Source organism: Apiospora aurea (assembly GCF_038362705.1).
Source record: "Apiospora aurea strain CBS 24483 chromosome Unknown utg000004l_segment0_segment0, whole genome shotgun sequence".
NCBI lineage: Eukaryota > Fungi > Ascomycota > Sordariomycetes > Amphisphaeriales > Apiosporaceae > Apiospora > Apiospora aurea.
The window spans coordinates 5,769,238-5,796,526 of NW_027117391.1; the positions used below are offsets into that span (position 1 = coordinate 5,769,238).

Consider the following 27,289-nt stretch of genomic DNA (forward strand, 5'->3'; position numbering starts at 1 on the left):
CAGGTCAGATCAGTTCTGGGCGACCGGTGTGAGAGGATCAAGGGTCTGATTCAGCAGCACCTAATAAGCCCTGCAGCCCTGCTTGTCTGGTCTGGTGACCTTTCATTTCTTTTCCCTTGGAACCCCTGTGTGTGGGAATTCTTCGGCTGACGAAACGGCTCGACCAGCGCAGCTTCGGCTCGGCTCAGCTCCATTTCACAAAGCACACGCACATGGAAGATCGACTTTGAATGGCTTGGATGCCAGGTGACTTTCTTATTGGCCGATTTGGAACGTCGACATCAGCCTCTCAGTGCGCGCCAAAATTTATGACGTACATGAGCTGCCTGCTCGCTTCACCCGTTCCGTGTGCTCGTCGATCCTAATCAACGAACCTGCAGCAAAGCATATCGTCGTAATACGCATCGTAACAGTAGATCGTAACACTGGCTATTTGCCCCCTCCCCCCCCTCTCTCTCTCTCTTTCTCTCTCTCGTAGCCGTGCAGATAGTAGCTGGATCAGGGTCTTCTGTTTCCATGACACATAATCTTCCCGAGTTCCCACCCGGTAACCGCCATGGCTAGCATGGTCACAGCAACGCGCATTGTTTTGCCATCGGTCAAGGAGGGTCTAGTTCTTTGACCCTTCATGCGTGAAGGGTCTACCTCCGTACATGGAGGGGTAAAAATGTATGGATTGAGGGGTTCAGTAGAGGGGTTGTTGACTAACGTCGCAAAGACCAAAAGCCCCCCCTCCACAGCACACCAGGCTGCATCCGGACAGGATCTTCGACACCCTTCCATTCGTCGGAGGCGGGCGTCTCGAGGCGTCGAGAGAACGAGAGAACGGATCCGTGGCGTCGGGTTGGCCTCGTGACCTTATCTGATTCCAAGCCCAGATTTACACATCTCATATGCAATGCGTCGAGTGCTGTGCCAGCAAACGGCGCACGTTGAGCTTCCCGAGCTGCACTGTATTTTGGCGCCGCACCAGAATGATGACGAGTTCCTAACCTGATGATGCCCGACTCTCTGCTCTCTATCTGCCTCTCCCCGTGTGCGACGCTCGTTTTGCAGGCCAGCGTCAGTCCTTTCTCCAGCTTCCGCCAAATGGATTGGCCCGTACACTGCCGAACCGCATGGGATGACTGTATGATCGATATATCGCGCATATGGACCACATACACTTCCGACATGCTGGTAGTGGATATTGGGGATATGTTGCTGCCGAGGATTTGGAGTTCCGTCGTTTTTTATACGTCTCTAGCAAAGTCTCGAGTAAATTACCCAGCCTTTGTAGCCCGTCTTGTCCATCACTGTCTACCTACAGAGAGGCCGTGATGAGTAAAGAGAGGAGCGGGAGGAGAAGCGACTGGGAGTGGGGCCGTCAGCGATACAACTCGAGTCGGGTGACCGGCACCCGCCGCCCACAAACAATCCCACGAAGCGCCTCCAGTGCGTATAAGCAGGTATCCAGCAATCCCGAACCGACTGCGGACAGGTGGGGAGCCGGGTTGCCGCCGTCGCGGCCATTGTCTCGCCAACTTGCCAACATTCTTGAGCCTCGACTGCCCGGTCCCATTGCACGGCATCGATGGACGAGAAGATGGAGGGCGGAGGGGGGGTTGGAGGGGCAGTAGTGGAGGCCATGTCCCCGCCTCAGACCCCGTCTTGTCCGTTCGCCCTACCTGCCAGAACAGATAGAGCCTGTCGCCTTGTCACCTGTTGCGACAATCGACTTCGAAGCTGTTGCGAGCAGTCTGCTCTGTGTAGGTAGGCTCTTCATTCCTGATAAGCGGCTGCGGCCTCTGAATGGCTGCGTGCCTTCCCCCGATACCGCCCATCGGCTTCGAAGGCGATCAACGACTCGCAGCAAAAGGATGGGGGCAGGCTAGGCAAAATACGGCAGCTCGAACCTGGTCGGCTCTGTCCCGGCCGGCGGCGGCCCACCGCTACCTCCAGAATTCTACCAGCCATTCCCAAATTCCCCTTTGGAGAGTGCCCGTAAAAAGACTTTTCCTGTACTGTTCTTGTTGTGGCTGTTTTGGATCCGTCTCTTGCTACTGCCAAGTTTGTGTTGGCTTTGTTGGTTTTGTTCGCGTCGATCGCGCTCCGTGTTGCAGTCGCAGTCCTTCTCGTTGCCGCCCTGAGTTTCCTCGCCTTTGCCCACAGACCATGACGGCCGCCGACGAGCGGAGCCCGCTGCTTCCGGAAGCCAAGCGGAACAAGACGAAGAACAATGCCGTGTCCAGGCTGTGGTCGCGGGTCTGGAGCGCGCCCAACCGCGTCGTCTTCGCCGGCTTCCTGATCACCTTGTCCTTCTCCGTGACCCAGGTCCCGTACGTGTGCTTTTGTGCCGTCTAGTTGTCCATGATGCAATCAGTTCAATTCAATTGCCGTGCTGAATACCCAAGTACGTGTTGAAGTACCAACTAACGAGGATGTAGTCTCTTCTACATGTTCCACATAATGGAATGCGACGTCTTCTACAGCAAGCACCCGCCCTTTGACGGCCCCGGCGAGCGCTGCAGCCGCAACGAGATCGCCGCCGGCACCGCCACCCAGTTCTCCATCTTGGGCATGAGCACCACCTTCTGCGGCACCCTGAACCTGTTCTTCTCGGGCTGGCTGGTCAAGCGGTACGGGCCTCGCCTGGCGCTGATGCTGCAGACCACCATCCCGGCCATCCGGGTCCTGCTGCAGATCCTGGGCGTGCAGGCCGGCGGCGAGGCCGGCATCATGATCATCCAGACGACGCAGCTGGTCACTGTCTTCGGCGGACCGGCGGGGTACATGTGAGTTGCTGCTCCCCCTTTATTTGTCTTGTTGGATGACTTGGGACTAACTGTCCTTTCTACGTAGCTTGGTGGTGAACACCATCGCCGGAGAGGTCGTCGAGCCGCTGCAGCGCACCGCTCTCTTTGGAAGGCTGCAGGGAATGATCATGCTGGGGATGAGTCTTGGCCTATGGGGTAAGTCTTCCCACTTGGGGATGTCTGGTAAAACACGAAAGCCACAGACCTAACAAACTACAAACAGTGGGAGGCATGATCGGTGACCGGTACGGCATCCAGAGCCCATTCCTCACGGCGTTCTGCTTGTTCTGCTGCGCCAGTGTCTACGCACGCTTGGCATTGCCCTACATATCGCCCGAGTCTTTGACGGACGGCAAGAAGTCGGACACCAAGGGGGTTTCGGGCTTCCTCGCGCCCCTGAGGGTATTGGCGCCCCAGCGACTGCAACTTCACTGTGGGCAGATCAGAAAGCACTACGGCGTCTTCTTCCTCTGCTGCGGTATCTTTCTGGGTGTCGTGAGTATTGCCACTGACTTACATCTCCTGTTTGCAAGTGAGCTGACAAGAGATCTTAAGGTGGCGACGGGTTATGCCCCTATCCTGATCCAGATGTACGCCACGGCCGAGTTTGGCTTCACGCAGGCCGACAACGGCTACCTGATGGCCGGTAACGCGCTGATGCGCGCCTTCTTCCTGATCATCATCTTCCCGCGGATCATCGCGGCAGGGAGGAAGTGGTTCGCCCGTAGTGCGACCGAGAACATGACCACCCAGCGTGACCCTGAAACACCCGGTGAGATCCCTATCGATCCGCGGCAGTTTGAAGCACCGTCGGCAGGCCAGTCGGAGGAGGAGCCGGTGGCATTGGCCGAGATCACGGATCCGGCGGTCGAAAAGCTGGCTTCCCAGTTCGACTTGCTGTTTTTGAGATGGAGTCTGGTCGTGGACGGACTACTGACGGCCGTGACTGCGTTCGCAACCCAGGGGTGGCACGTGTATATCGGTAAGTACGAGCTTTGCAAGCCTCCAGGGGCATATGCTATCATATACGACGATTATAGACTATCGACTGACCATTATCAGCGGCCTTCATCCTCCCGTTTGGCTCCGGCTCGGCCCCCGCCGCCAAGGGCGTGATCACCGAGATGTGCCCCAAGTCGCAGAGGGCCGACGCGCTCAATGCCGTGACGCTCGTGGAGAACATTGCCCGTCTCGCCACGCTGGGGCTGTTCGGCTTCGTCTTCGCCGCCCTCTCGGAGATCGGGAAGTCGTATCTGACGTTTTTCTGTAATGCGGTAAGAATATCTCTTTCCCTTCTAGGATCGGGCCAGTTTTCACTAACAACGCATCTTTCTTCAGGCGATTGCCGTTCTCGGGATGGGGGTTCTCTTGTTTTCCCACTTCCCGCCAAACGAGAGCACGTTGGTCGAGGAAGAGCATGAGGGGGAAGACGGCGAGGCGGCAGTATAGACTATAGATGCGGTGTAATATTTTGGACTACACAGGATTCCGACGCGAGTCTCTTGTTGACAAGCTATAATCTTCCTTGCTCAGAAGCAACGTTACCTGTGAATAGACGGCTGCTGACATGCGACAACGTCAAAAAATGTTTCCATAGAGGGCTAATAATATTAATGGCCAAGTCTGTTTGCTATACGGCGTAATTATACCCAGCAGCTTCCGTCACATCGTACTATGCGGTATCCCCCATCAGGCAGAAGTGCTTCAAGGAGTTCGTATCTGACGGGGCGCGATACGGGGGCTGAGAAGAGATCTGGTAGCTCTCCCAATCGCAAGCGAAGATTTGGCATAGGCAGGTTGACATCTCGGGATGGGCCGACAACTTCCAATCTGACTAGAGATTTGAGAGGGGCGGTGCACAGCAACGTGGTTCGCCGAATGACGATAAAGATTGTCAGCACTATGACGCAGACTTGGCAGACCATCGTGCCGTTGGCGTCGGTAAGCCTCGTTGCCAAATCTCGTATTTCAGCTAGCTTCCCTCGTAGGGATGTAAGCAAGGCGTGCCAGTAAGACTCGACGTTGAAAATAATCCCCATATTCAGCCGCTGAGTCTGACTATCTCACACTACGCCCAAGTGTGATGAGAAGCAGATCATTAAAAGATCCGTGGATGTCGACTATATAAGGAGACATCTCTGTCCCAGTCTCATCGTCATTGCATCCCAGTTCATCACAGCCTGCGCAGCCATTTGTAGCAAATTTCATCAACAAAGCCCAAGCAACGAAGCATTCTCTTCAACACTTTTCAAGCGTAATACACGAACCATCACAATGGTTAGCAAGACAGTCGCATTGGCTGCCGGCCTCGTCTCTTTCGTCAGCGCCAGCCCCATCGCGCCGGGTGCTGGAAAGGACCTGTACTGGCCGGTGACCGAGTTTTTCGCCAGCAAGCCGCACTTGAGCAGCTATGTCCGGTACGCCAAATGCCATCCCATCACATGTACTTTGAAGACCTTTGCTGACATATGCATCACACATACAGCTACAGCTTCAAGATCGCGGTTCCGGCCCCGGATTCGCCGGTGCTGACGTGCAGCCTGAGCCAAGAGACCGGGTTTTCGGGGTCGACCTACCTCCCCTACGTGTGGCCGGGCGCGGCCCCCTGCAAGGACGCGGACGGCAAGACGGTGGAGGCCATGACCTGGTCGTTTTCGCAGGGGATGCCGGACCAGGCGACGCCGGACGCCAGCAAGGACGCGACGTTTAATGTGACCTACAGCGAGACGCCCAACACGGTCTACCGCGGCTCCTACACGATTCCCGGGGCGCAGGTGCAGATTCGGCTCAACGAGGAGCCGAACCCGTTCGACAACGACGTCACGTACGTGGGGCCTACCGAGTTCCGCTTCACCGATATCCAGGTTGCGGTTTGAGATAAGGCCAATACAGGTAGAAAGGGCGTCAGGGAGGGATAGGGAATTAGAGTTAAAGATTGATGCAGATCTACAGATGGGTTATGCTGCTGCCGTAAGAGCCGCGCGTCAAGACCAGCTTTGGTGGGGAGAATGGAGTTTGGCGGGTAGTAGATCCTGCTTGTTTCGATTCCCTATGTATGTAGTTGATTCGTCAGTATACATGTAGCGCGTCTCGAAGAATCTTCTGCTTATTCTCGATCATCATGCCTTCAACCTCTATGCATATTGGGAAGTGGTGTTGAACTCCCCGGCCAGCGCTATCTACATGTACATATCGATCAAGACGTTCCAACCGGCATACGAGATTGAGAGGTTACCGACTCACAGGCATTGACCAAAAAGCTTGGCGCGAGCTGGCAGTCGGTGGGCCCAGGTCTCGGACCGACTGACGTAGGTAGCATTCTGTTAAGCAGCATTCTCTTTTTTTTTTTTTTTTTTTTTTTTTGTGCCTGTGGCATTGCATGTAGGTACATGTCTGTGTTTGTATCCGGGAATTTTTCAACGGGAACCTCAGCAGCATGAGACACAAGCGAGAGGGATCTGCGTGTAAGACTCGAAATGCGAACACGGAACACGACATCAAGTTCGTGTAGGCAGCCGTTAGTGTCGCCGCTGACCGACAAGACCTCTGCAAGTGCTGAAAGTCTTCTGGAAAGTCGAACGGTGCCGGGGCGGATGTGGTTCTGATGCAGTGCTAGCAGTGCTTATTTAGCGCTTACTGGTTAGCGTACCGCAGACAATCAGGGCTTCAGGGCTCCAGGGGCGGCTAGGCTAGGCTGCATTGGGCCCATTAGCCCAGCAGCTTGAGTAACCTGCCCCGGTGGCTTCTGACCTGGTCTCCTAGCACATCATGCAACCAGCAAGTCACTGACGACCTCGATTGTTTTTACTTCATACATCCGACTTCTGCCATCGCCATCGTCATCGCCATCCATCTTCTGGGCATATTCAATCGCATCCACCAGCCTCAATGGACTCTTTCAAGAAACAACGGCGCTGCTGGGTACGGGTCCCCACAAAACCCACCCCCCCAAGCAGCTTGGCAGCCAAGGCAAGGCCCAAGCAAGGTCCATGGAAGAAAGGCCTGGGGTTGCTCTTCTAGTGCAACCAACAGTGGACAACCCACGGAGCCAACAGCCAACAGTCAGTGTCTGGTGTCTGGTGTCTGGGCAGGGGAACAGGGGCAGCGATGGAGGGCAGTGGGCTCTGGATGCTGGATGCTGGCTGCTGGATGCTGGGCGTAAGCAATGGAGAGGAACCACTTTCTTTGCGCACGCGACAGTGCAATTGGCGATTGGCAACACACAGCACCGCACAGCACAGCACAAGAGAACACAGCGACACAACAGACAACGCGGCAGTCCAAGACAATCAAACCAGACTCCACCGCCATCCCCATTCTTCTGGTGCGTGCTGCGCCGTTTCATCTTGTTTGCCGCATCCCTACACCTTTTACCCCCCTGGGGCTGCCACTCGCTGCGACCCTGGGTTCAATGATAATAACCTGCCAGAGGCTTTGCCAGTTCGTCCCTTCGTCATGCTGCTGCTGCTGCTGTCGCTGTTGCTGTCGCCGCTGCCAAGTCCCGCCTGCTTCCCGCGCTGCACCACTTGAGTACTTGAGAGAGAGAAAGCAAGCACAAGCAAGCAAGCAGCCCTCGGCTCGGACCAAACAAACACAAAACAAAGACACCTGTGCCAGACACACGCGACATGATGCTGGCCCCGGGCGTCTTGCGGATGGGCATCCGACTCGTGCGCCAGCTCGCCATCGCCATTCCCGTCGTCATTGTACTTTTATGGGTCCTCCTGCCGAGCGACCACTTCCTTCGTCTCTGGGCGCGCTTCAACCTCAGCCCCGTCATTGACCCTACTCTAACCACCAGCCAATTCTACACCTCGCCGGTGCCCTACCCCGTGGACACCAACAAGGACGTCGTCCTGATCGTCAAGTCGGGCTATGGCACGCGCCACCGCCTGCACGGCTGGCTGGACCTCATCCAGCGCGGCCTGCACTTTGACAACTTCCTGTTTGTGGCCGACTTCGACACCGACGACCTGGCCATGGTCGATGCCAAGGCCGAGCCCGTCATTGTCCACAACGTCGCCAACATGACCATGCACAGGGTCATGGCCCAGCTCAACATTGAGGAGCAGAAGCGCTACCCCAGAATCGAAAAGTACACCACGCTCGAGGGCGCCCTGAAGCATGAGTACAACACCATCGCCGAGAAGGTTGCCCAGGAGTTCGGCTGGGAGATGGATGCCATGAAGGTAATTACCATTGGTTGACCGTTGTTACGTGAAAAGGCCCAAGACGCTGACTTTGCATCCAATCCCAGTTCATCCCGAGCTTGGAACTGGCCTGGACTCGCTACCCCAAGGCCAAGTGGTACCTCTTGGCCGATGACGATACCTATCTGATCCGTCCCTCCCTCGAGCAGTTCCTGGGCCACCTCGACTCCAGCAAGCCCCTCTACGTCGGCAACGCCGTCGGCGCCTGGAACGGCCGCTTCGCCCACGGCGGCTCCACCATTGTCGTCTCCCGCCCCGCGCTGGCCCAGCTGTTCAACGGCCACCCCGACGTCGTGCAACAGGCCTACGTCACCTCCCTCACCACCCTGCTGGGCGACCACCTCGTGACCAAGACCTTCCACCGCATCGGCCTCTACCTCAAGGAGGGCTACAGCCGCTTCTTCAACGGCGAGCCGCCCGCGAGCACCAAGATCCGCCACGACCGCATGTGCGACCCCATCATCTCCTATCATCACATCAAGGACCCCGAGGCCATGATGGCCGTCCACGACGTCTTCGGCCGGGCCACGACGCCGCCGCGCTGGCTCGACACCTGGCGCCTCAAGGGGGCGCCGACGTTGCAGCAGCTCGAGAAGCAGCCCATCATCGCCGACTGGGACCACGTCGGCGGCCTGGACGAGTACACGCACAGCGGCCGGGCCGACACGGCCGAGGCCTGCATGGCGAAATGCACCGGCAAGAAGTGGGGCGCCTGCCTCGCCTGGACCTTCATCCCCGAGACCAAGGTGTGCAACACGAGCCCGTGGATGATTGTCGGGCAGACCGAGGTCGGGCGGATGACGGGCGTTAACACCAAGCTCGTCCGCAAGCTGGCCAAGGACTGCCTCTCGTCCATGAATAAAGTATAGGAATAAACGAAACGCGACGATACACATATTTAATGCTTACAAGCCATGAAGGGCAAAGAAAAAAAAAGAATAAATCAACACTAATGCTACGGTACCCTGCGCCTGGTGATCCCTGCCTTGTCACGCCTAATCCAAAACCACCACCCTCAATGGGCAAACCGAAAGTCGCGCCGTCGACTGCCTTGGAGCCTTCTGTCCTTTGCGTAAGCCCTCCGCTCTTCCTCCGTTATGGCGCCCCATACCGCGCCGCGCTGCTTGTTCCGCCACATGTAGTAGGCCTTTGTGGCGAAGAACAGGAAGATGGCGAGGATGTTGAGGGCGACGAGCGTGCCGTTGCCGCGCCGGTATAGGGGCTTGTCGTCTTCCCGGTAGATGAAGTTGCCGATGATGTTGCCCAGTTGGACTGCCATCTGACGTAGTGGAAGGTCAATAGTTGGTCGCCAAGAAGGGGGAGACCACACGCACATTGTAGACGGCCGCAGACACGGACCGGGTTCCCACGTTGTTCGAGTTTCGAGAGGTCCATGCGACCAGGATGGCATCTGGGGCGTGATGGCCTGGCGGTTGTGCATGTCGCCTTTGGACGGGTCGTCCCTCAACACGCGAACCATTAGCAAGACTCAGTTTCCGAGCGTTGTCCCCTTCAGTTAAGTTGGCTACATGCCTAAGTCTGATGGGTAGCTCTCTCGAAGTGTAGAAATAACTCAGCCAGAGCACCACATCGGGTATGAAGCCTCCCTGCATTTAACATCAGCTTCGTATGTGAATTGCCTGTTTGGGATGGTAAAAGAGTTTTGGATATACAACCAACAGCAGCAGCAGCAGCAACGACGTACCTCCTGCGCGGTCCAGGTCGCGGTCGGGTCGAACACGTGGCGGCATTCGTACTGGGAGTCCTCGTAGGTCTGCTTCCAATGCGCCGCGGCCTCGGGGTCGCTGAAAGGGTTGGGGCTATGGTACGGAAAGTCGGCGGCCTCCGAGTCCGAGTGCTGGCTCGAGTGGACATCGAGCCCTTTTGCAGCGGATGATACATCTACAGTGGCGGGGAGTCCGGTTTGAATCGGTGGGATGGACATTGTTGGGCGGCCACGAGACGATAAGAAGTGACCCGGGTGACACTCTGATGGGCTTTCGGGATAAACAATTCGAGGAAGATGTTTTTTTTTTCTTGATCCGTCAGTGTTACACTCAAGCAAGAAGGCATTCTGAAAACATTCCCTTTTTAGCGTTATCCTGCTGGAACTCTTCGTGGATTTAACTCAATATATTGCCCACGACATGGGCTATTCGCATGATGCGGCGATGTCTACCCCAAATTGCGTGATGGGGCATTGGACTGATAAGAACCCCCTTTTCGTGTACACCCCTGCTGAAGAGGGATATAGCGAAGTGCGGAGATACCGATCGCGTGATATAATTATCTACGCCTGTTGATTCTTCCTATTGCTTTGATCGGTGCTACTTACTGAAAGTCGACACGAATCCCTGCTGATATTATCGGCGGCCACCGATGTCCTGGGATAGTGGGCTTATAGGATCGGTGTATTATTTTATAATAGTATACGAGTTTATTTCATAATTGCTTATTCACATTTACGAGTCGGAGGCGAGCTCTGCCGGACGGATCCAAATGTCCGGAAAACCGGGAGAGAACAACAAATACCGTGTATACAGGATTTGCAATTGGGAAACTTGACTTGATAAAAGGGTAGAGCGAAACCTAGCTGGCTGTCCATCTCGTGTGGCGTGGCCAGCGCCTTTCTCTATCCCAACTCGACTCGCCGCTTACCGGGGCGTCGAAACCGCACAGCACGTGAGATCTTCGCAAAGCTTACCACACGCTATCTGGCACGCCGCCTTGTCTCCATGTCCAGACTTGATCGTTGGGGCAGGGGAGGAGGGCGAAGATACGAGGATCGTGGTTGTCGAGGTTGAAGTAGAGGGACTCGCGGCGGCAGGAAAGATTTCCGGTTGTAGTGTCGTAGAGTGGACGCCGTACGCGTGGAGGCACTCGTTGACCGTCCGAGCCCGTTCCATGAAGTTGGCAACGGTGGTGTCGGGCTCACTGACGACGACGTGGGCTGAGGCTATGGCTTTCGTTTGGTCGAGACGCCAGATGTGGAGCTCGTGGACAGACTCGATGCCGGGGATCTGTTGAGGAGAGGATTAGCTAGGCGACTGACGAAGAGGCAACGAGAAATAAAAAAAGAAATAAAAAGAGAAATAAAAAGGACATATATATGGGTAATAGACATGCCTTTTCCATGTCATGCTTCACGTCTCCCAAGTCCACGCCGGCCGGCGCGCTCTCCAGAAGGATCCGGCCGCTGTTCTTGACGAGGGGCAGCGACGAGAGCAAAATCATGAGGGCGATGCCCATGCTCACGCCCGGGTCGGCATAGAAGCGGGCGTCGTAGTGCGTCAGCCAGACGACGAGGGCCGCGATGATGACGCCGACGTTGTTGAGGGCGTCGCTGAGGACGTGGGTTAGGACGCCGAGCATGCCGAGGTCCCGGCCGGTGGAAGTGGACGAGGATTGGAATTTGGGAAGGGTGTGGTGGTGGTTGATGTGGGTGTCGATGGGCTAGAGAGGAGATATTAATCAGCCTAGAGCTGCTTGATATATGTGATTATGGAAAAGCGTGTGTGCCTACCGTCAGAGTTCCGGACCCATCCGTACTAGGAAGTTCAGTTTCAGCATCAGGAGTAGCAGTATTGGACATCCCGTGGGTGTGTTGATGGTGACCATGGTGTTCGTGTAGAAGTGCCGCACTCAATATGTTCAGAGTGAGCCCAGCGCAACCCATGATCAGCATCAATTTCGGGTTTTCTACCCCTGTAGGTAGGAGTCAGTGAGTGTAAACACGCACACAGTTCCAGACATCGAATGGGGGTATATACGACTTACTCTCTAATGAGATGAACCGCTCGATGGACTGTAGGAAAATGGAGACGCCCAGGGCCAGGAGGAAGACGCCGTTGAAGAATGCGCACAGCAGGGAGGCACGCACCCAACCAAAGGAGAATTCCTGCGGCGACTTGGCATGTTCGGAGATCTGAAAGGCGAAATTAGTTGGTGTCTCGATGTTCGAGTGAGTGGACGAGAGGGTACTTACGATGAGAGCAACTAGCGCGACGACGAAGCCGATGAGATCATTCAACTGGTCATGAATGTTAGACTGACACGAGGGCCACATGGTGGTATTCTGGCCTCGGATGAACTAACATAGTGGAAGGCATCTGCGAGTAGTGCCAGCGAGCCGGCCATGAAAGCCACTATCATGCACAAACATGTCTGATTAGCCAGTGTTTCCCGGCATTGGGATCATCGTGGTGGACACCATACCGACGATCTCGGCAACGAAAAAGGAGAAGGAGATGGCAATGGTCCCAATCAGCTTCTGCCTGGGACTGAGTCCGAGTCCTGCCATCGAGATGCCCGTACTGACCCGACCGTCAGCAAGGGGGGTGATCAGGAATGAAAAGGGATGAAGATATTCGGCGACGGAGAAGCGGAACAGTACCAGGCACAGATGAGATGCGGCTTTTACAGGAGGATCAAATGTCAGTTTGTGTCACCCAAGCAGGAAAGAAAACACAAGTTTGCATCTTGCTCACACTGGACGAACTGACAGCTGGCTCTCACACGGGAACGGGACTGGGGCAGAAGCGAGTCAAGAGCCGGATGGTCTGTTGACACGAGTTGCTCTTGCTGCTATTTCCTTTTTATTTACTCTGGGATGCACCTCCCTCTCAAACGCGACCTGCCTAAGGTTCCTGCGGGTCAATGCAGGCAACAGGACATCTGCAGTCTGTCGATGTCTATTGGCTCATACTTCAGCGAGGATGCGAGAGTCGTTTGCGGCGACGATAGAGAACGGTGGCGGCTGGCCACTACGCACTTTTGCACGACACGACACGACGGGTTGAAATGCGGCGCGCCGTTGCTTTCTTTCGCAAAGAGCATGCTGCATGCAGTATGAGACGAGATGTTTGTGCTGCGCATGTGGAACGCGGATACTCGAGATCAAGTAAGCAAGAAGCAGTCCCGGAGCTGTCAATCAAGTGTTGCCAATCGTCGAGAAGCCGCGGGCGTCGCTTATCCTGTCTCTGTGTTAATGGACTAACCTTACAGTGGTGGTGGTGGGGTTGCCAGGGGACAGGAACTGGCCGTAGTTGATCGGATCGGATCGGATCGGATCTAACTGACATGTAAAGTCACCCACCAAAAGTCTCCGCAATTTCGCCATTCTTCACTAAAACTCAGACTTTTTAAAAATTAATATAAAATACACTATAAGCTATATAGAATACAAATAAAATTTTATAATATATGTTTTTATACGCTATTTTATAATATTTTTTTTTTAAATATTTTCTATTTTATTTATTATAGCTAGTAAGAAATAGTAACTTAGAGTATAAAGTAATATAAAATAATATTTAAAACTATTTATAACTCTTAATATATTAAGTTAACTTTTATTTTAAAAGTTTAAATATACTTAACGTGGTTTATCACTACGCGACGTATATCACTTAGCGACGTACTTTTTTACTTCTCGACCTTTTTATATAAATTAATTTAATTATAACGCTTAAAATTAATTAAAATTATTCGCTATTCGATTTTTCGCTTAATTTTATATTTTTTATATGTTCGCGTATTGTGACTTGTTTCGCCGTAGATACTATAGCGCTTTTTACCGGTCGCCCTCCGTTTCGACGAACCCTTATTTTTATTTTTATCGGGCGCTAAACGTTTTTTTTTACCTTTTCGTCCTATAGCTGCTAAAATTCTTTAATAGTAAGGGTTTTTTTAAGCTAAACTCGCGATTTTTTAGTTTTCCGGCGTTTAGAAAGTGTTAAATTAGCTTCCTTTAATATATATTTTATCGCGTATAAAGGTTATTTTATAGGCTATTTTAATTATACCCTTCACTATTTAGTCTACCGTATTTAAAATCGGCGTCGGAGAGCTTCTTTAATAGGTAAATACCCTCTTTTTAATATAAATAGAGTGCTTAGTTATTTATTAAAGGTTAAATAGCGTTTAAGGGTCGTAGGTATTAGCCGTCCTTAGACGAAATAAGTTAAGTGTAGGCGTCCGGAGACGCATATTTAGCTTATTAATTATTTTATTAGGGTTATGAGGTATTAAACTAAATGCGTTAAATTTAGATTTAATGTTAATTTCCGTAAAAACAATAAAATACGCGGCTTTAAAAGTAATAAAAAACTCGAGCTTAGTAATATAGTTTATAAAAGCTTTAATAAATAGCTCGATTTTTTTTTAAATAAGTACGCTTTAAAGGTAAATAAAGTACTATATTAAGAGGTTAAAGTAAATGCGATAAATGGGGAGGTATACTAACAACAATAATATCGTTATTTTAATAGTATACTTCGAATTCGGCCGAAATATAGTTCTCGTGGCCGTTAAGAATTAAAAGGCGATAGCGACCCTTCGTTTACGATTTAATATATTTATTAAAGTGTTTAATTTAGTTTAAGCTTATTTCGTTATTAATTTAACTATTAGAAATCGGTTTAATTATCTAGTCGCCCGGTAAATCGGTTTCGCGGGATTAGTTCGCGAGGTAATATTAGCTTTAAACGATTAAAAACGGCGGAATATATTAACCCTACGAATTAATATATTTAATCGCCGTTGCTTATTCCCGATTATTAAACTAAACCGATTTCGCTTTTTTACGCCGCTTAGCGCGTATTACGACGAATATTAACCTAATTATACTTATTATAAAGCCGGTCTCGTCGAAATTTTAAATATTTTCGTTAACGATCCCGTATTTCGCCTTTATATTCGCGATTAGCGTAAACTAGGCAGAAATAACTTTAAAATCTTTATAAAAAACTTTTTAATAATTATACTAACGATTTATTTTAATTTTTAAGTCCGGGTTACGGTTAATAAAGCGTTTAACTTAATGTTTATCGACGCGGTCGCCGCCGCGTAACGCGGTAAAAAATTAGCTATATTTTTTATACTAGCGAAATTAAAAGGCATCTCTCGAATATCTAGATTAATTATATATTTACGAAGTACCTCTTTTTAGTTAGATTTATTTTACGTCGTTTCGGTCAGATTTCGCGTTTTAAAGTTCGGCCGTAAATTCGATAGCGTAAAGTTAATTCGGGTATATTATAAACTTTTGCTGCTACTTTTTAGCTTATTTAATTCGGTCCGTTTCGAGTCGCTTAAATTACTAAAACTATCTAATCTTTTAGGATTAATTAGGCATTATAATTGTGGAAATATTACGCGTTAAAGTTTAATTATATTAGAATTAAATTAAGGTGCGTCGTTAAGTAATATACGTCGCGTAGTGGTAAACCACGTTATAGTTTTAATATAAATTAATTATAATACTCTTTTTTACTTTTAAACTTTTATTTCTATTTTTAAATTTACATAATAATAATTAAACCTTTTTAGAAATTATATGTTAATTAATTATTAAGTGGAAAATTTATAATATTAAAACTTACAAATATATTAAATAATATCGAAGTAAAATACTATATAAATTATAGAAACCGAATTTTATTCGATTTTATTCTTATTTTATAGCTTTTATTAAAGTAGTAGCGTTTTGGTGAGAATAGCGGTCATTACGCAGACTTTTGGTAGGTGATTTTACCCGAAATAGCGATCTGGATTCGCGCCAACTGCACCAAGCTGCGAGGAGGTAGAAGATAGTAGGCAGAGTTAGAATGAGCAGTCCTCCGGGTTTTCGCGATTTGCTTTTCCTGGATCTGGGATTGCTTTGCTCAGGGGGCCCATTGGGTCAAGCTCCAAGGTCCATTAGCCACTACTCGCAGTCATGACGACGGAGGTCTTCTTGGCCCGGCCCTGCAGAGTCAAGCCGTCATCAACAACGGCGTAGACTGCGCCGCCAGACTTCGATCACCGCCCTATGATCCAATCAAGCACTTAGTTGGTGGTATAAGGTCCCATTCTCTCGGCCATGGCGAAGTTCCCGGAATCTACTGCATCTCGTGAAGCGGTGTTACATCAGCGGCAGAACGTGACGCAATGACTGCTTCCATTCAACGTGGACTCAACCTTGTAGGCCAGACAAACCTGCGTTCTGTCATATCCCGCCCACCAAGTCTACGCTGTGCATGTGCAGGATTATCCAAATCGTTTGCATCAACAATACCTAGCCAACGCAAACAATCAGCCAAGTATCACCCCAGCAGTACTTCCAGCTATTCCACGGCATCATCGCCAGCGGCAGTCGCCATGGATACCATCAAGGTATGATCTTGATCTCTGCAGCCGCCATTTACCTGTAGGCTGACAACGTTGTAGAACACAATCGGCGAGAACTTTGGTGGGATGGCGCAGGGGCTGTCCACGCATCAGTTCAAGCTATCAGATGTGCCGGACCTGGGCGGCAAGGTCGCCGTCGTCACCGGCGGCAGCGAAGGCATTGGCTACGGCTCCATCCACACTCTGTTGGACCACAACATCTCCAAGATCTACATTTTGTCAATATCCGAGGAGGTCGCCAAGGGCGCCAGGGCATCCATCGCCAAGGCCCTGGGCGAGGAGGCCGTCGACAAGACGACGTGGTACGAGTGCGACCTGGCCGACTGGAAGCATGTCAAGGAGCTGGCCGAGGAGATCGAGAAGGACACGGACCGGATCGACATCCTCATCAATAACGCCGGCCGGGGCATCATGACCCACGAGCTGACCGACTACGGCGTGGACCGACACATGGCCGTCAACCACATGGGCCACGCGGTGCTGACCTCGACTCTGCTACCGCTTCTGAAGAAGACGGCGGAGCAGGGCGGCGACACGGTGCGCATCGTCAACCTGGCCAGCAACGCGCACCAGGGCGCCCCCAAGGACACCAAGTTCGAGAGCCTCGAGGAGCTGAACCAGGACCTCGGCCCCAATCCGCTGTACGGACGCTCCAAGTTGGCGGCCATCCTGTACGCGCGCTACTTCACCCGCAAAGTGACCGAGGCCGGCCACCCCAACCTGATCATGAACGCGGTGCATCCGGGCCTGGTATCGACCAAACAGAGCAAGCAGGACATCCACGAGCCGTTCCCCATCCTGGGCTACGGCGTGTCGACGGTCATGGAGCCCTTCAAGAAGACCCAGTTCGAGGGCTGTGTGTCCAGCATGTTCGCGGCCACCAAGACGGACAAGGGCGGGCAGTACATCTGCCCGCCGGCGGTGCCCGAAGAAGGGAGTCCTCTGGCGCAGGACGATGCCCTCGCCGACCGGCTGATGGAGCTGACGCGGACGACGGTGCTGGAGAAGACGAAGACGACTGTGGACGTGTCGCATTAAGACTAGATGACTAGTATATATGTATACAATAATTTAATGAAACGATGAATGTATTCACTTCTCCTATAATTCTTTCAGTACACGGAACAGTGACTCCCATGAATTTGAAAGTCGTGACATTACTTCAACCATCGGAACTTGGTAGCTAGAAGATGCCGAGGTCGCTGCAGCAGTGGATGCACCACTAAATCAACCCCCCCTCCCCAACGGCGGGCAGTGGACCGCCAGCCCGCCGATTAGCGCCTTATCGCCGAGAAGAGGTCGACCTGAACAATTGAACAATCACGACGCCGACTTGCCTCCCGCCGACTTGCCTCCCACCGACCGCCTAATACCGCGAATGCTTCCAGGCGTTTTACTGCACTGGCCAGGGACATGATTTTGATTCCAAGAAATCCCCAACCCTGACGACCAGCCTCGGACGCGAGTCCCCCGAAGAATACGAGCGGCCGCCGCATCACCATGAAGCAGAGTCCATCCTCCACCGACTTGGGCTAAGTCCAGCACACATTTCCCAATGTCGCACACCAACTCCAACTCCCACTCCAACAACAACAGCACCACGTCGCCGACCTCGTCGCGGCGCGGGCCCTTGTCGCACCTGCGCCAGCTCAGCCGCACCAGCTTCGACAAAGTCTCCCTCGGTTCGGCCCCGCGCTCCCCCGACACCGTCTCGAGCAACTCGACCGTCCGCAATGGCCCCAAACGCATCGCCCCGCGCACCTGCACCGTCGCCATCAACGAGTCGCTCATCCCCACCCGCGACGAGGTCCTCCTCAACCTCGACCTGCTGGGCGCCGACATCAAGCCCGGCACCCTCATGTCCATCATCCCCGTCAAGGGCGAACAAGACCGAACTGCCAGCTCCAACTATGGCTCGACCAAGGCCTCGATGCTCCATCGCACCAACACCGGCGCCGGTGGCCCCGACGATGCCTCCAAGGGCTCCAATGCCCACAGGCGCTACATCTTTGTCGCCAAGGACATGTCCAAGGAGGTGCGCGCCAGGAACCCCGCCATTGAGATCCTGGTCGCCAAGCACGTCGGCGATGCCTTCGGCATGAGAAAGGGCACCCAGGTCACGCTGGCCCCCGTCGACGAACAGGCGCCCGCCCTCGAGGCCTCCCACGTCGAGCTGACCTTCAAGGACATGTACCTCTCGAGGTCCGACATGTGGAGGCTGGCCGTCTCCGACCTGGCCGACCGCACCGTCTACAAGGGCCAGATCGTCTTCTTCATGGGCACCATCAAGGCCACCGTCGCCACCGTCTACGCCGACGGCCGCAAGGCCCCGTCCGCCTTTTTTGGCCGCCATACCCGCCCCATCTTCCGCAGCGAGTCGGCCAGGTATGTGCTGTTCATTCAGATGGCCCGCGAGATGTGGGACTTTGACTCGGACGGGTCCGGCGAGATCATGTTCTACAAGGTCGTCAACGGCTTCTTGCCCGCCCTCTTCAAGAAGTGGGCCATGCTGCAGGTCAAGCACCTCGTCACCATCGTCCTCTTCGCCCGTGTCGAGTACGACACGGGCATCAACACCAACCTCGCCAACGACACTCTGGAGGACGACTTCTACACCGGCTATCAGACGTTTGGGGACCGCCGGCCTTACAAGGACTTCTACCGCGTCGTTGTCAGCGAGATGGCCAGCGGCGAGTGGACGACGATCCTGCACCAGCTGAAACGAGAGTTCAACATCTTTCGCAAGGACATCAGCCTCTTCCACTTGGAGGCCAGGGCCGATACCCCCACCGACCCGGAGGATGCAGCCTCCAAAGCCGGCGCGGCATCCCGGGTCAAGGCGCACTCGTCTCTCGCCATGTACGGCAACTTCCTCGAAGCCATCACCATGGCCTCCTCCCAGTATGCCACCGATTACATCGACCGCGACCTGTTGCGCACGGGCATCTCCATTGCCGTCATCAGCCCCGGCTCCGGCGTGTTCGAGGTGGATTACGAGAATCTGCGACGGACGACCGAGGCGCTGGTGGGCAACGGCATCGGCATCGACCTCATCTGCATACCCAAGATCCCCCTTCACTCGGTCCCGCTGTTTCGCTACCGGAACCCGCACTACCTCGGCGCCAACCAGCAATCGGCGACGAGAAGCACGAGAAGCCGTGATAGCACCCCGAAACAGCCTACGCCGCTGGTTGGCAGCTACAGCACCATAACCGAGCACATGTCACCGTCCCGGCTGGTAGAAGAGTCTGGCCGGTTGGCGCCGCTCTCCCGGCTTCAAAACGACGAGTGGGCTTTTGCCCTGCCCCAGTGGCTGCATGTCTCCTATTGGACAGGCAAATCCGAAGATGCCCTGTCGTACCACGGCATCACGCTGTTTGCGCCCGAGCATTCAAACAAGGACATGGAAGAGGAAGAGTTCACCATCCGGTGCAGGCTCTATGATTTGCAGATGAGGAGCGTGCTGGAGACCAACGAGATTGAGACGCCTCCGCTCCATACCGATCCCAAGTACCCCGATCCGTCGAGGTTCGCCAGCAACGTCGGACACTCGTCCCACAGCTTGCACCCAACCTCGTCCTCACACCACCATCGCAAGCCCGCGGATGGGCTGTACGATCCAGTGTATGGGCTTCAGAGATTTGTGCCCGAGAGGCTGACCAAGTCGGGCGAAAAGTCGTTGTGGAAAGAGCTCCAAGCATTCGACGAGTCGCGCGCCCGGCTCCCTCCGACACGGGGATTCCCACTGGCACCAAAGCAAGCGCATGATCTCAGCCTCGAGGAGCCTAGCCGGAAACAGCTGATGGAGGACACAGCTGGCTTGTTCGGGACTTCGATTGGCGACAAGAAGAACGATGCCTCGTTACCTGGGATCCCCTCTAGTTATAGCTCCACAGCTGCACGGCCGGATTCATCTACCACCAAGACCGTGCCCGAACGGCGGCGCGAGCCGCACACAGCCACTGCATCCCATTCCAGATCGCAGTCCACCAAAACCCCAAAGTTCATGAGGCAGATCAGTCTGGGCCAGAAAGGGTTCGGCATTGCCGCGCCCAAGACGACCCTGGCCGAAGTCCGCACCGAGCACGTCAGCGCTCAGCAGCCGGGCCCCAAGACACCAGCCCCCGCCAGGGTAGTAACACCGACAACGCCCGGCAGGCCATCGATCCAGATCAGCTCGCCTCGGATCGCACCCAAGGACAGCATGTCTCGCCTGATCGAGCGATCCTCGTCCAATGCATCTCTGGTCGACCACTTCCAGGAACTAACCCAGAACACGCCGAGCCGGCCCATCCTGATCAAGTCGAATACTGGCAACGATTCGTCGAGCCAACTCCGATCGGGCTCCCATCTCGCATCTGGGTCTTACATGGCAGCGCAGGGAGGTCGGTCGTCGCGGCTTGACGAGGATCGCGACGTCATGTACTCCAAAGTGCTCCGGCAGGACGACCACCAGAAGATGAGCATCAACAAGCTGTTGGCAGGGGCCATGCCGGAACTTCCGACCACACTATCGCCGACTACAGCCATGGCACCCTGGCTCGTGGTGTTGAACCCCTCCAACCCCGATATCAACAAGGTCAACGACACCATTTTGTTCAGCAGGTGGCAACACGTCTTCCCCAGGCCGAGCGAGATGCGAGTCATGCAGTGGAAATCACTCTCTGCCCCGGCCTCTGTGCCCTTGACCACCGAATATTTCCCTACCAAGCACCAGCTCGATACGGAGTTCCAGCGGCAGCCGTACAACATCGCCCAGAACTTGGAAGACGATCTCACAGAAGAGCCGAGGCTGCGCGAAGACTTCTTGAGAGAGCTAATCAGCGCACGATTCGCTCATGGGTTCCAGGTCGTGGTTGGTCCAAACGTGGCCAAGGCGTTTGGGCAGAAGCTCATGAAGATCGCCGACGTCTTTTCTCGAGATCACATGGTCGAAGATGGAACGAGTTTGTTCATGGGGGTCGGCAACACGATTCACCAACTGTCATGTGTTAATGGCACGGAAGTTGAGGTGAACATCTTCGTGCGGAAACCGACCGAGCCGGCGCTGCTTGCCGGCCAGCCCTACAAGACGTACAAGCCGGCAATCCGAACCTACATTGAACCCACCTATGAAAACTGCGAAATCGACATTCTCACGCCGAAGCCCGAGAAGAACTGGAACTACATTGACTCTTACCTGGCCGGGCACACGGACGAGATGACGGAGAACCTCCGGTTTTGGCGAGCGCGGTTCGTCCTGATCCCCATGAGTTCTCGTCCGTATTCTACGTCCAAGTCGCACCACATGGACAACGACGAGGAGATCCGGCTCGAGGGCATCAAGCGCCTGGCCCAGACGTGGCAGAAGAATCGCTACATGCCGCCGTCTGAGAGACAGTTCCAAAGCGCCGGCCAGAAGAAGTCGCGGGATCCCAACCCGCTGGACATTGTCTACAAGACCGAAGATTCGTCCGTGGTGATTGCGGCCGAGATGGAGACCCTTCCCATCTTCGAGAGCGCCGAGCCGACATCCCGGAAAGGTCAGCTCGTAACTAACCGGGAGCGCTTCTCCAAGTCCAACTTCAACATATCCTCCCTGGCCGAAGCCATCCAGCAGCCCGTCGAGAATGGCGGGGTGCGCATGCAGAACCGCAGGTGGCATCTGCGGCTGCATTACAACTGCTTCATCGGCTCCGACATGACGACTTGGCTTCTGGACAACTTCGAGGACCTCGAGAGCCGGGACGAGGCCGTGGAGCTGGGCAACGCGTTGATGGTCTACGACGACGAGCGGCCCAAGGATGGCACTTCCCGGGACCCCAGAAAGGAGCGCGGCCGCGGCATCTTTGTGCATGTGGAACGCAGACACCCGTTCCGCGATGGACAGTACTTTTACCAGATCGCCACCGAACTCGCCAAGCCTCACCCCGCCGGCTGGCTCAATATCCGCAAAAGCAACATGAGCAACAACCCGTCGGTCCCGTCGACCCCTCTGACCGAGCAGACCCCCAGAGACTCACCTCGTACTGGATTGGGCGGAGCGTCGCGGCCGTCATCGCTCCATGAAGAGAACTCGCCCAACTCGGGTGCTACCACGCCGACCATGTCCCTACCCGGCGGCAAGAGAGCCAAGGTTGTCCTCAGCAAGATGATGAAGTACGACGTCGATCCCCGCCGCAAGTCGTACCGGCCCGAGCGGATCAACCTCCACTACGACCGCCTGCACAACCCCGACAGCTGCTACCACATCCGGATCGACTGGATGAACGTGACGGCCAAGCTCATCGAGGACGCCGTCAAGAGCTGGGCCGCCATTGCCGCCCAGCACGGCCTGCGCCTCGTCGAGGTGCCGATCGCCGAGGCGTGCGCCATTAGCGACGTGAACCCCTTCCGCAAACCGTACCACATCAAGCTGGCGCTCCCGCCACCGACCAAACGGCCCGTGACGTACTACGACCCCAACTCCTTCACGCCCCAGAGCCAGCCGGGGCGGCACTACTACCAGAAAGCCCTCCTGCGCAAGTTTGATTTCGTGCTCGACATGGAGGCGGCGTCCAATTTTCCCAGCAACGTCGACGTCTCGTACTCGTGGGGCCAGCCGGACTTCAAGTACTCGCAGTACATCCACCGGTCGGGCATGGTGATTGTGGAGATCCGCGACGACGGGGACTTCTTGCTGCTGGCCAACCGGCTGTACAGCAACCGGGCCGCCGCATTCCAGCAGGGGCTGCCGCGCGCGACGGAGCAGCCGATGCCGCCCAACGACCGCATCTCGCGTCTCCTGAGCACCGGCGGGCACAGTCTGGCCGAGCCCACGCCCATCTCGTCGCCATTGTTCCGGCCGGTGCTGTTTTCTTCGTCGTCGTCCCAACAAGCGCCCAGCGCGGCCGGGATCCGCCGCCAGTCTCATCTCCGCGGCTGGGCTCGATGGCGGGACGGCCGGGCATGATTGCGACGCATGGGGATCCCGAGATCCTGCGGGAGGCGTTGATGAACTTTTGCGGCGACGAAGAGGCGCTCGAGGCGTTTTACCGGGACACGCTCGAGAAGGGGGCGACGGTGAGCACGCCCGGGTTCGGGGCCACGGGGTCAGTATCGTCGGCATCCGGTGTCGGCGGTGCCGAGTCGGTGGTTTCGGACGCGGCCATTCCTTCGCTGGGGCTGCCTCCGGGCGTCCTTTCTGGGGATCATCTGAATCATCGGGAGTTTGGCGGTGGTGGCGGCGGCGGGTCAGCAGGGCCAGGGCCGCTCCGGGTGGGAACGCCTGGCGGGGGGTCCATGTTGAGGCGGGGGAGTGTGCAGCATCAGCATCATCAGTCATGATACCTACATGCAGTATTTTATTATTACGTTACATTACGTTACATAGGACCTCATTTGAGATCCAGCGCAACGCAATGCACCATGGCATGGCATTATACGTGTACGGTGATGAATCAGTGAGTGATACGAAGCACAAAACTTGTTGCTGGCTGTACTCCACCGTACACCTTGGAACACAACACGAGATCTGGTACGAGTACGGGTTTCTTGGCTTCTGGAAGGGATGTTTCTTCGGGGAGCGTGGGAGCGGTCAAGCCTGACGCTGACGGGGTGCCTCGGCGCCAAAGAAGGGAGACGGGCATCGTACAATGCTAAGCAAATGCTGCAAGTGATTCCCACGGAAATGCCCAATGGCCATGGGAAAGCTGTCCATGGGAGGACTGCGGGGCCTTGACTTGGCAAGGGCGCGCTCTGTGCTGTCCCTGGCGGTTGTAGATCCAGTGTACAGTTACTATATGTACATAATTATAGCTCTGGAGTCAGAATCCATAAGTTGCCGACGGCGCCACGATGTCTCGTCGCCCAAAAAAAAAAAAAAAAAAAAGGTCTGAGAACGAAAGCCGGGAAATGCAAGTTTGCGACGAGACTTTGATTGGTGCAACGCATGCGACAATTGCCCTTCGTCTTCCCATGCCATGCAGTGCCACGTTGGACGCCACCTAACCTTGGGGCCTTGGGGATCGGGTGATTGATTACCTGATTCGCCCGGTACATGCGTATCCCGTTGTTCCTTGCTTTCTCTGCTCCCTTCAGGCCGTCTGCGTGGCCGTCCGTGGTTGATATAGATGCCGGGCCTCACTAGGTATGACTGGGCTGGGCTGCATGCATTCATTTTAGCCGTGTTGCATGACATGGCTTATACATATGTAGGGTCTGCACCGGTTTAGGCATGATGGACGGAATGAAGTTGCGAGGTATCGTGATTCACCCCCGGTAGAGGTGGTATTTCCACATGCGGGCGCTTATCTCAGATCCAGCTACCCTCTCGCCCAGGCACTTTTGGACCGAAAACAGAAACAGAAGCCTCCAGCGAACCACATCAGCAGCTCAGCCTGATTTTCGCATGTCGTTTGAGTAGCCTACCTTCCCTTACGTACGGTTGGAGAATGGTTCGCGCCTATCCGTACAGGAATAAGCTTCGAAAGTTTCTAGCTGCTGAGGTGAGAGCTAAGCAGCTACAGTACATAAGCAACTACCCCTGTCTGGCGCGCGAGTGGGTAGAGGATGTAGAGATGGGCCCCCCTTGTTCTTGGTTCTGCTCGAGTGGTGGAAAATGCGACGTCAACGGCGCGTAGGCTAAGGGGCGCACCTCATTTCAAATTAGGCCAGAGAGCCCGAGTGGGCTCGGACGGAGAGAAAATGAGAAGGAGAGGGCAGGGGGCAGGACGAGACGTGAGAGGCATTTATCCAGAGCAGATGAGGAATTGCAGTTGTCTTTGTGTATCTCGACGAAGGAAATGAATGAATGGATGGGATGCCGTTGGATTTGTCTTGTCGAGACCCTTTCCCCAAGACCAGACCCCCAAGGCTTCTGCCAAGACGAAAAGGCCAAGAAACGACGGTTCCAGTGTGTCTGGTCTTGGGAGCGCGGAGCGCAGCTGGCCCGACTGGGCAAATGCTTGATGAAACTTGGCAATCGACTGTCAATGTTGATCTGGGACGACTTTGACCATTGGCGAAGCTTATCAGCACTTTACTTTACTACTACAGTCTCAGCTTCCAAAGCAAAGAATCGTGACCGTTACTGCACCCCCAAACTCGAGTAAGCGGTCACATAGAAGGTTTTTGAGGGCGGATCGCCTTCTACGCGTCCTACGTCATGACACAGCGAAACTGGGAAGACTGCCAATCTGAGATGCACCGGCTTTCCAGCCTCTCTGTTCTGTTGTCACTGCATATGTACCTTAGCCGCTACCAGCACTGGTCTCGGAAAGTCGATCGAATTATCTGGGTTGACAAGCACGCGAGTTACACCTGGGCTCGTCATCATTTCCGTAGTATGAGACGGACAGGCGACCGACCGATGCATCGCCATTTGATAGTCAAGACTGACGCTCGGGAGGCCGCCCATCGTACTCCGTGCGTGCGCGCCGACTGTAGCATGCATCTAGCATAGGGCCATCGTCACCCCCACATTCTTGGCTGAGCGTGTCTGTCGGTCAGTCTAGTAGTACTGTCTACCACTCCGTCGCCTTGCATGTCACCAACACAGGCAGCAGTCAGTTACGTGATGCTCTGGATGGCCTGGGTTCTGACAGTTTGTGGCGGTTGCCTGTACACGTACAAACTGAATTGGGATGCGCAAACCGTAGTCGGGTTCATGCTTCATCCTGAGTCAGGTACCTAGACCGAGTAGGTTAATCGACAGACAGACAAACACCAAACATGATCAGCTTGTGCGGGTGCAGTGCAGAGCTGGAGAGGAAATGAGCCAAACGTCCGAAGGCCCAGTGGGATAGCCACGGACCCAAGGACCCCAGTCGGAAGCTTCCAAAGTCCCTGGAATCTGGAGATCTCATTCATTACCTTGCCCTCTTTGCCTCTTTGCCTCTTGCAGCAGTACTTCGTTGGGTAGGTAGGCAGTGACCGACTGACCGACCGTCCGTCCCTGCCAATAGGCCCAATTGCGTCTGCAGTAACCGTAACCTTAGCCTCTGGGTTCCTCATCTCACGACCAGACTTGGAGGTACAACAGCACTAACTACATAGCCCAGACCTTGCCCGCCCCCATGCACGGCTTTTTCCCATAATTGTTTTGCATTCTCCCATCCGCTGCATCAAACCATTGAGATTGCGCCCATAACTTACATACATACTTAGCCAAGCCCATTTCCAGTCTGTTGTCGGACAGTGGGCTTTCGCTTTCTTCCCTTTCCGATTTCCCATCCTCGTCCAGCTTTTCTCGTCTTGCCTTGCCCTGTACGCCCGACCATTTCCGGTCCGTCGTCAACGTGCGCCTTGCCTAGCTTCAAAGCCATCTCCCACCAGCGGCGCACCTCTGGATATCAACATCGACATTCTCACGCATCGACCAAAAGTCTAGTCACTACCACTACATTACCTCGGAGAGACAGATCAGATCTCGTCCGTCAGCATTGAACCGGTAGACCAACATCTCGACCAGCTACCTCGCACATTAGTAATTCGATCAAGGGAAAAACGATCGCAGCATTTGGTTGATTGCTTGGCATCCTCGGGTCACCCTTTGTTCACCACCGATGGTCGGTACGCAACATCGCAACATCTACAACTGCAAACAAGAACGACCAAGAGAACAACCAACGATATTTCGCATTCTTTAATAATCTTACGGTCCATTCGATCATCCGCCCAACATGTCTCAACATCCTAATCCCCACTATCGCCATTCGTTGCACAATCTCAAGAACGAGCGTCGTAAGTTGCATTCGTTTTCTTTGATACTGCTCTATGCCGCTGCTGCTGCTGCTGCTGCTGGATTCGTACGAGAGTGATTGAACCCTCCCCGAACACCAAAGTTGAAGAAAGCCCAGCCCCCCCGGATGCGATGATGCCCCCTTCCCCCGTCCCTTCGCGGTTTAGCGCCTGCAATCTGCAGTCAAGACCTGTAACCCAGTAACCCTGTCCTTTTTTTATTTATTTTGTCCGCTGCGGCCCCCTGCTGTCCCTGCGATTGCCCCTACATTTGCTGCTGCTATTCCTGCTGCGGCTACGGCTCCACCATCTCCACCCTTCGGTTCATTTGGTCGTCGAACGCCGGCCAAGCAAAGCAACCAGCAGAGAAAGACAGGGAGACAGGGAGACAGGGAGACAGGGAGACAGGGAGACAGG

General features: G+C 54.2%; 7 protein-coding genes across 7 annotated transcripts; 5 read left to right on the forward strand and 2 right to left on the reverse strand.

Moving 5' to 3' along the window:
* Positions 1 to 2,154: 2,154 nt before the first annotated feature.
* On the forward strand, positions 2,155 to 4,244 carry PG986_006580 (uncharacterized protein; the record flags this gene model as incomplete). The annotated part of the gene is made up of 6 exons (XM_066842802.1): positions 2,155 to 2,318; positions 2,427 to 2,774; positions 2,842 to 2,951; positions 3,019 to 3,777; positions 3,858 to 4,069; positions 4,134 to 4,244. 6 exons carry the CDS (start codon positions 2,155 to 2,157, stop codon positions 4,242 to 4,244), a joined length of 1,704 nt encoding a protein of 567 aa, XP_066702664.1.
* An 825-nt stretch (positions 4,245 to 5,069) lies between these two features.
* On the forward strand, positions 5,070 to 5,671 carry PG986_006581 (uncharacterized protein; the record flags this gene model as incomplete). The annotated part of the gene is made up of 2 exons (XM_066842803.1): positions 5,070 to 5,212; positions 5,281 to 5,671. The coding sequence occupies 2 exons, from the start codon at positions 5,070 to 5,072 to the stop codon at positions 5,669 to 5,671; spliced, it is 534 nt and encodes a 177-aa protein (XP_066702665.1).
* A 1,755-nt stretch (positions 5,672 to 7,426) lies between these two features.
* PG986_006582 (uncharacterized protein) lies at positions 7,427 to 8,874 on the forward strand (the record flags this gene model as incomplete). The annotated part of the gene is made up of 2 exons (XM_066842804.1): positions 7,427 to 7,984; positions 8,053 to 8,874. 2 exons carry the CDS (start codon positions 7,427 to 7,429, stop codon positions 8,872 to 8,874), a joined length of 1,380 nt encoding a protein of 459 aa, XP_066702666.1.
* Positions 8,875 to 9,020: 146 nt separating this feature from the next.
* Positions 9,021 to 9,950, reverse strand: PG986_006583 (uncharacterized protein; the record flags this gene model as incomplete). Its single annotated transcript, XM_066842805.1, has 3 exons — positions 9,021 to 9,284; positions 9,340 to 9,612; positions 9,711 to 9,950. 3 exons carry the CDS (start codon positions 9,948 to 9,950, stop codon positions 9,021 to 9,023), a joined length of 777 nt encoding a protein of 258 aa, XP_066702667.1.
* Positions 9,951 to 10,659: 709 nt separating this feature from the next.
* PG986_006584 (uncharacterized protein) lies at positions 10,660 to 12,305 on the reverse strand (the record flags this gene model as incomplete). Its single annotated transcript, XM_066842806.1, has 7 exons — positions 10,660 to 11,025; positions 11,153 to 11,458; positions 11,529 to 11,710; positions 11,783 to 11,930; positions 11,991 to 12,035; positions 12,101 to 12,150; positions 12,221 to 12,305. The coding sequence occupies 7 exons, from the start codon at positions 12,303 to 12,305 to the stop codon at positions 10,660 to 10,662; spliced, it is 1,182 nt and encodes a 393-aa protein (XP_066702668.1).
* Positions 12,306 to 16,144: 3,839 nt separating this feature from the next.
* On the forward strand, positions 16,145 to 17,212 carry PG986_006585 (alcohol dehydrogenase Bli-4; the record flags this gene model as incomplete). The annotated part of the gene is made up of 2 exons (XM_066842807.1): positions 16,145 to 16,159; positions 16,214 to 17,212. 2 exons carry the CDS (start codon positions 16,145 to 16,147, stop codon positions 17,210 to 17,212), a joined length of 1,014 nt encoding a protein of 337 aa, XP_066702669.1.
* Positions 17,213 to 17,729: 517 nt separating this feature from the next.
* Positions 17,730 to 23,479, forward strand: PG986_006586 (Vacuolar membrane-associated protein iml1; the record flags this gene model as incomplete). Its single annotated transcript, XM_066842808.1, has 2 exons — positions 17,730 to 23,000; positions 23,039 to 23,479. The coding sequence occupies 2 exons, from the start codon at positions 17,730 to 17,732 to the stop codon at positions 23,477 to 23,479; spliced, it is 5,712 nt and encodes a 1,903-aa protein (XP_066702670.1).
* Positions 23,480 to 27,289: the final 3,810 nt, after the last annotated feature.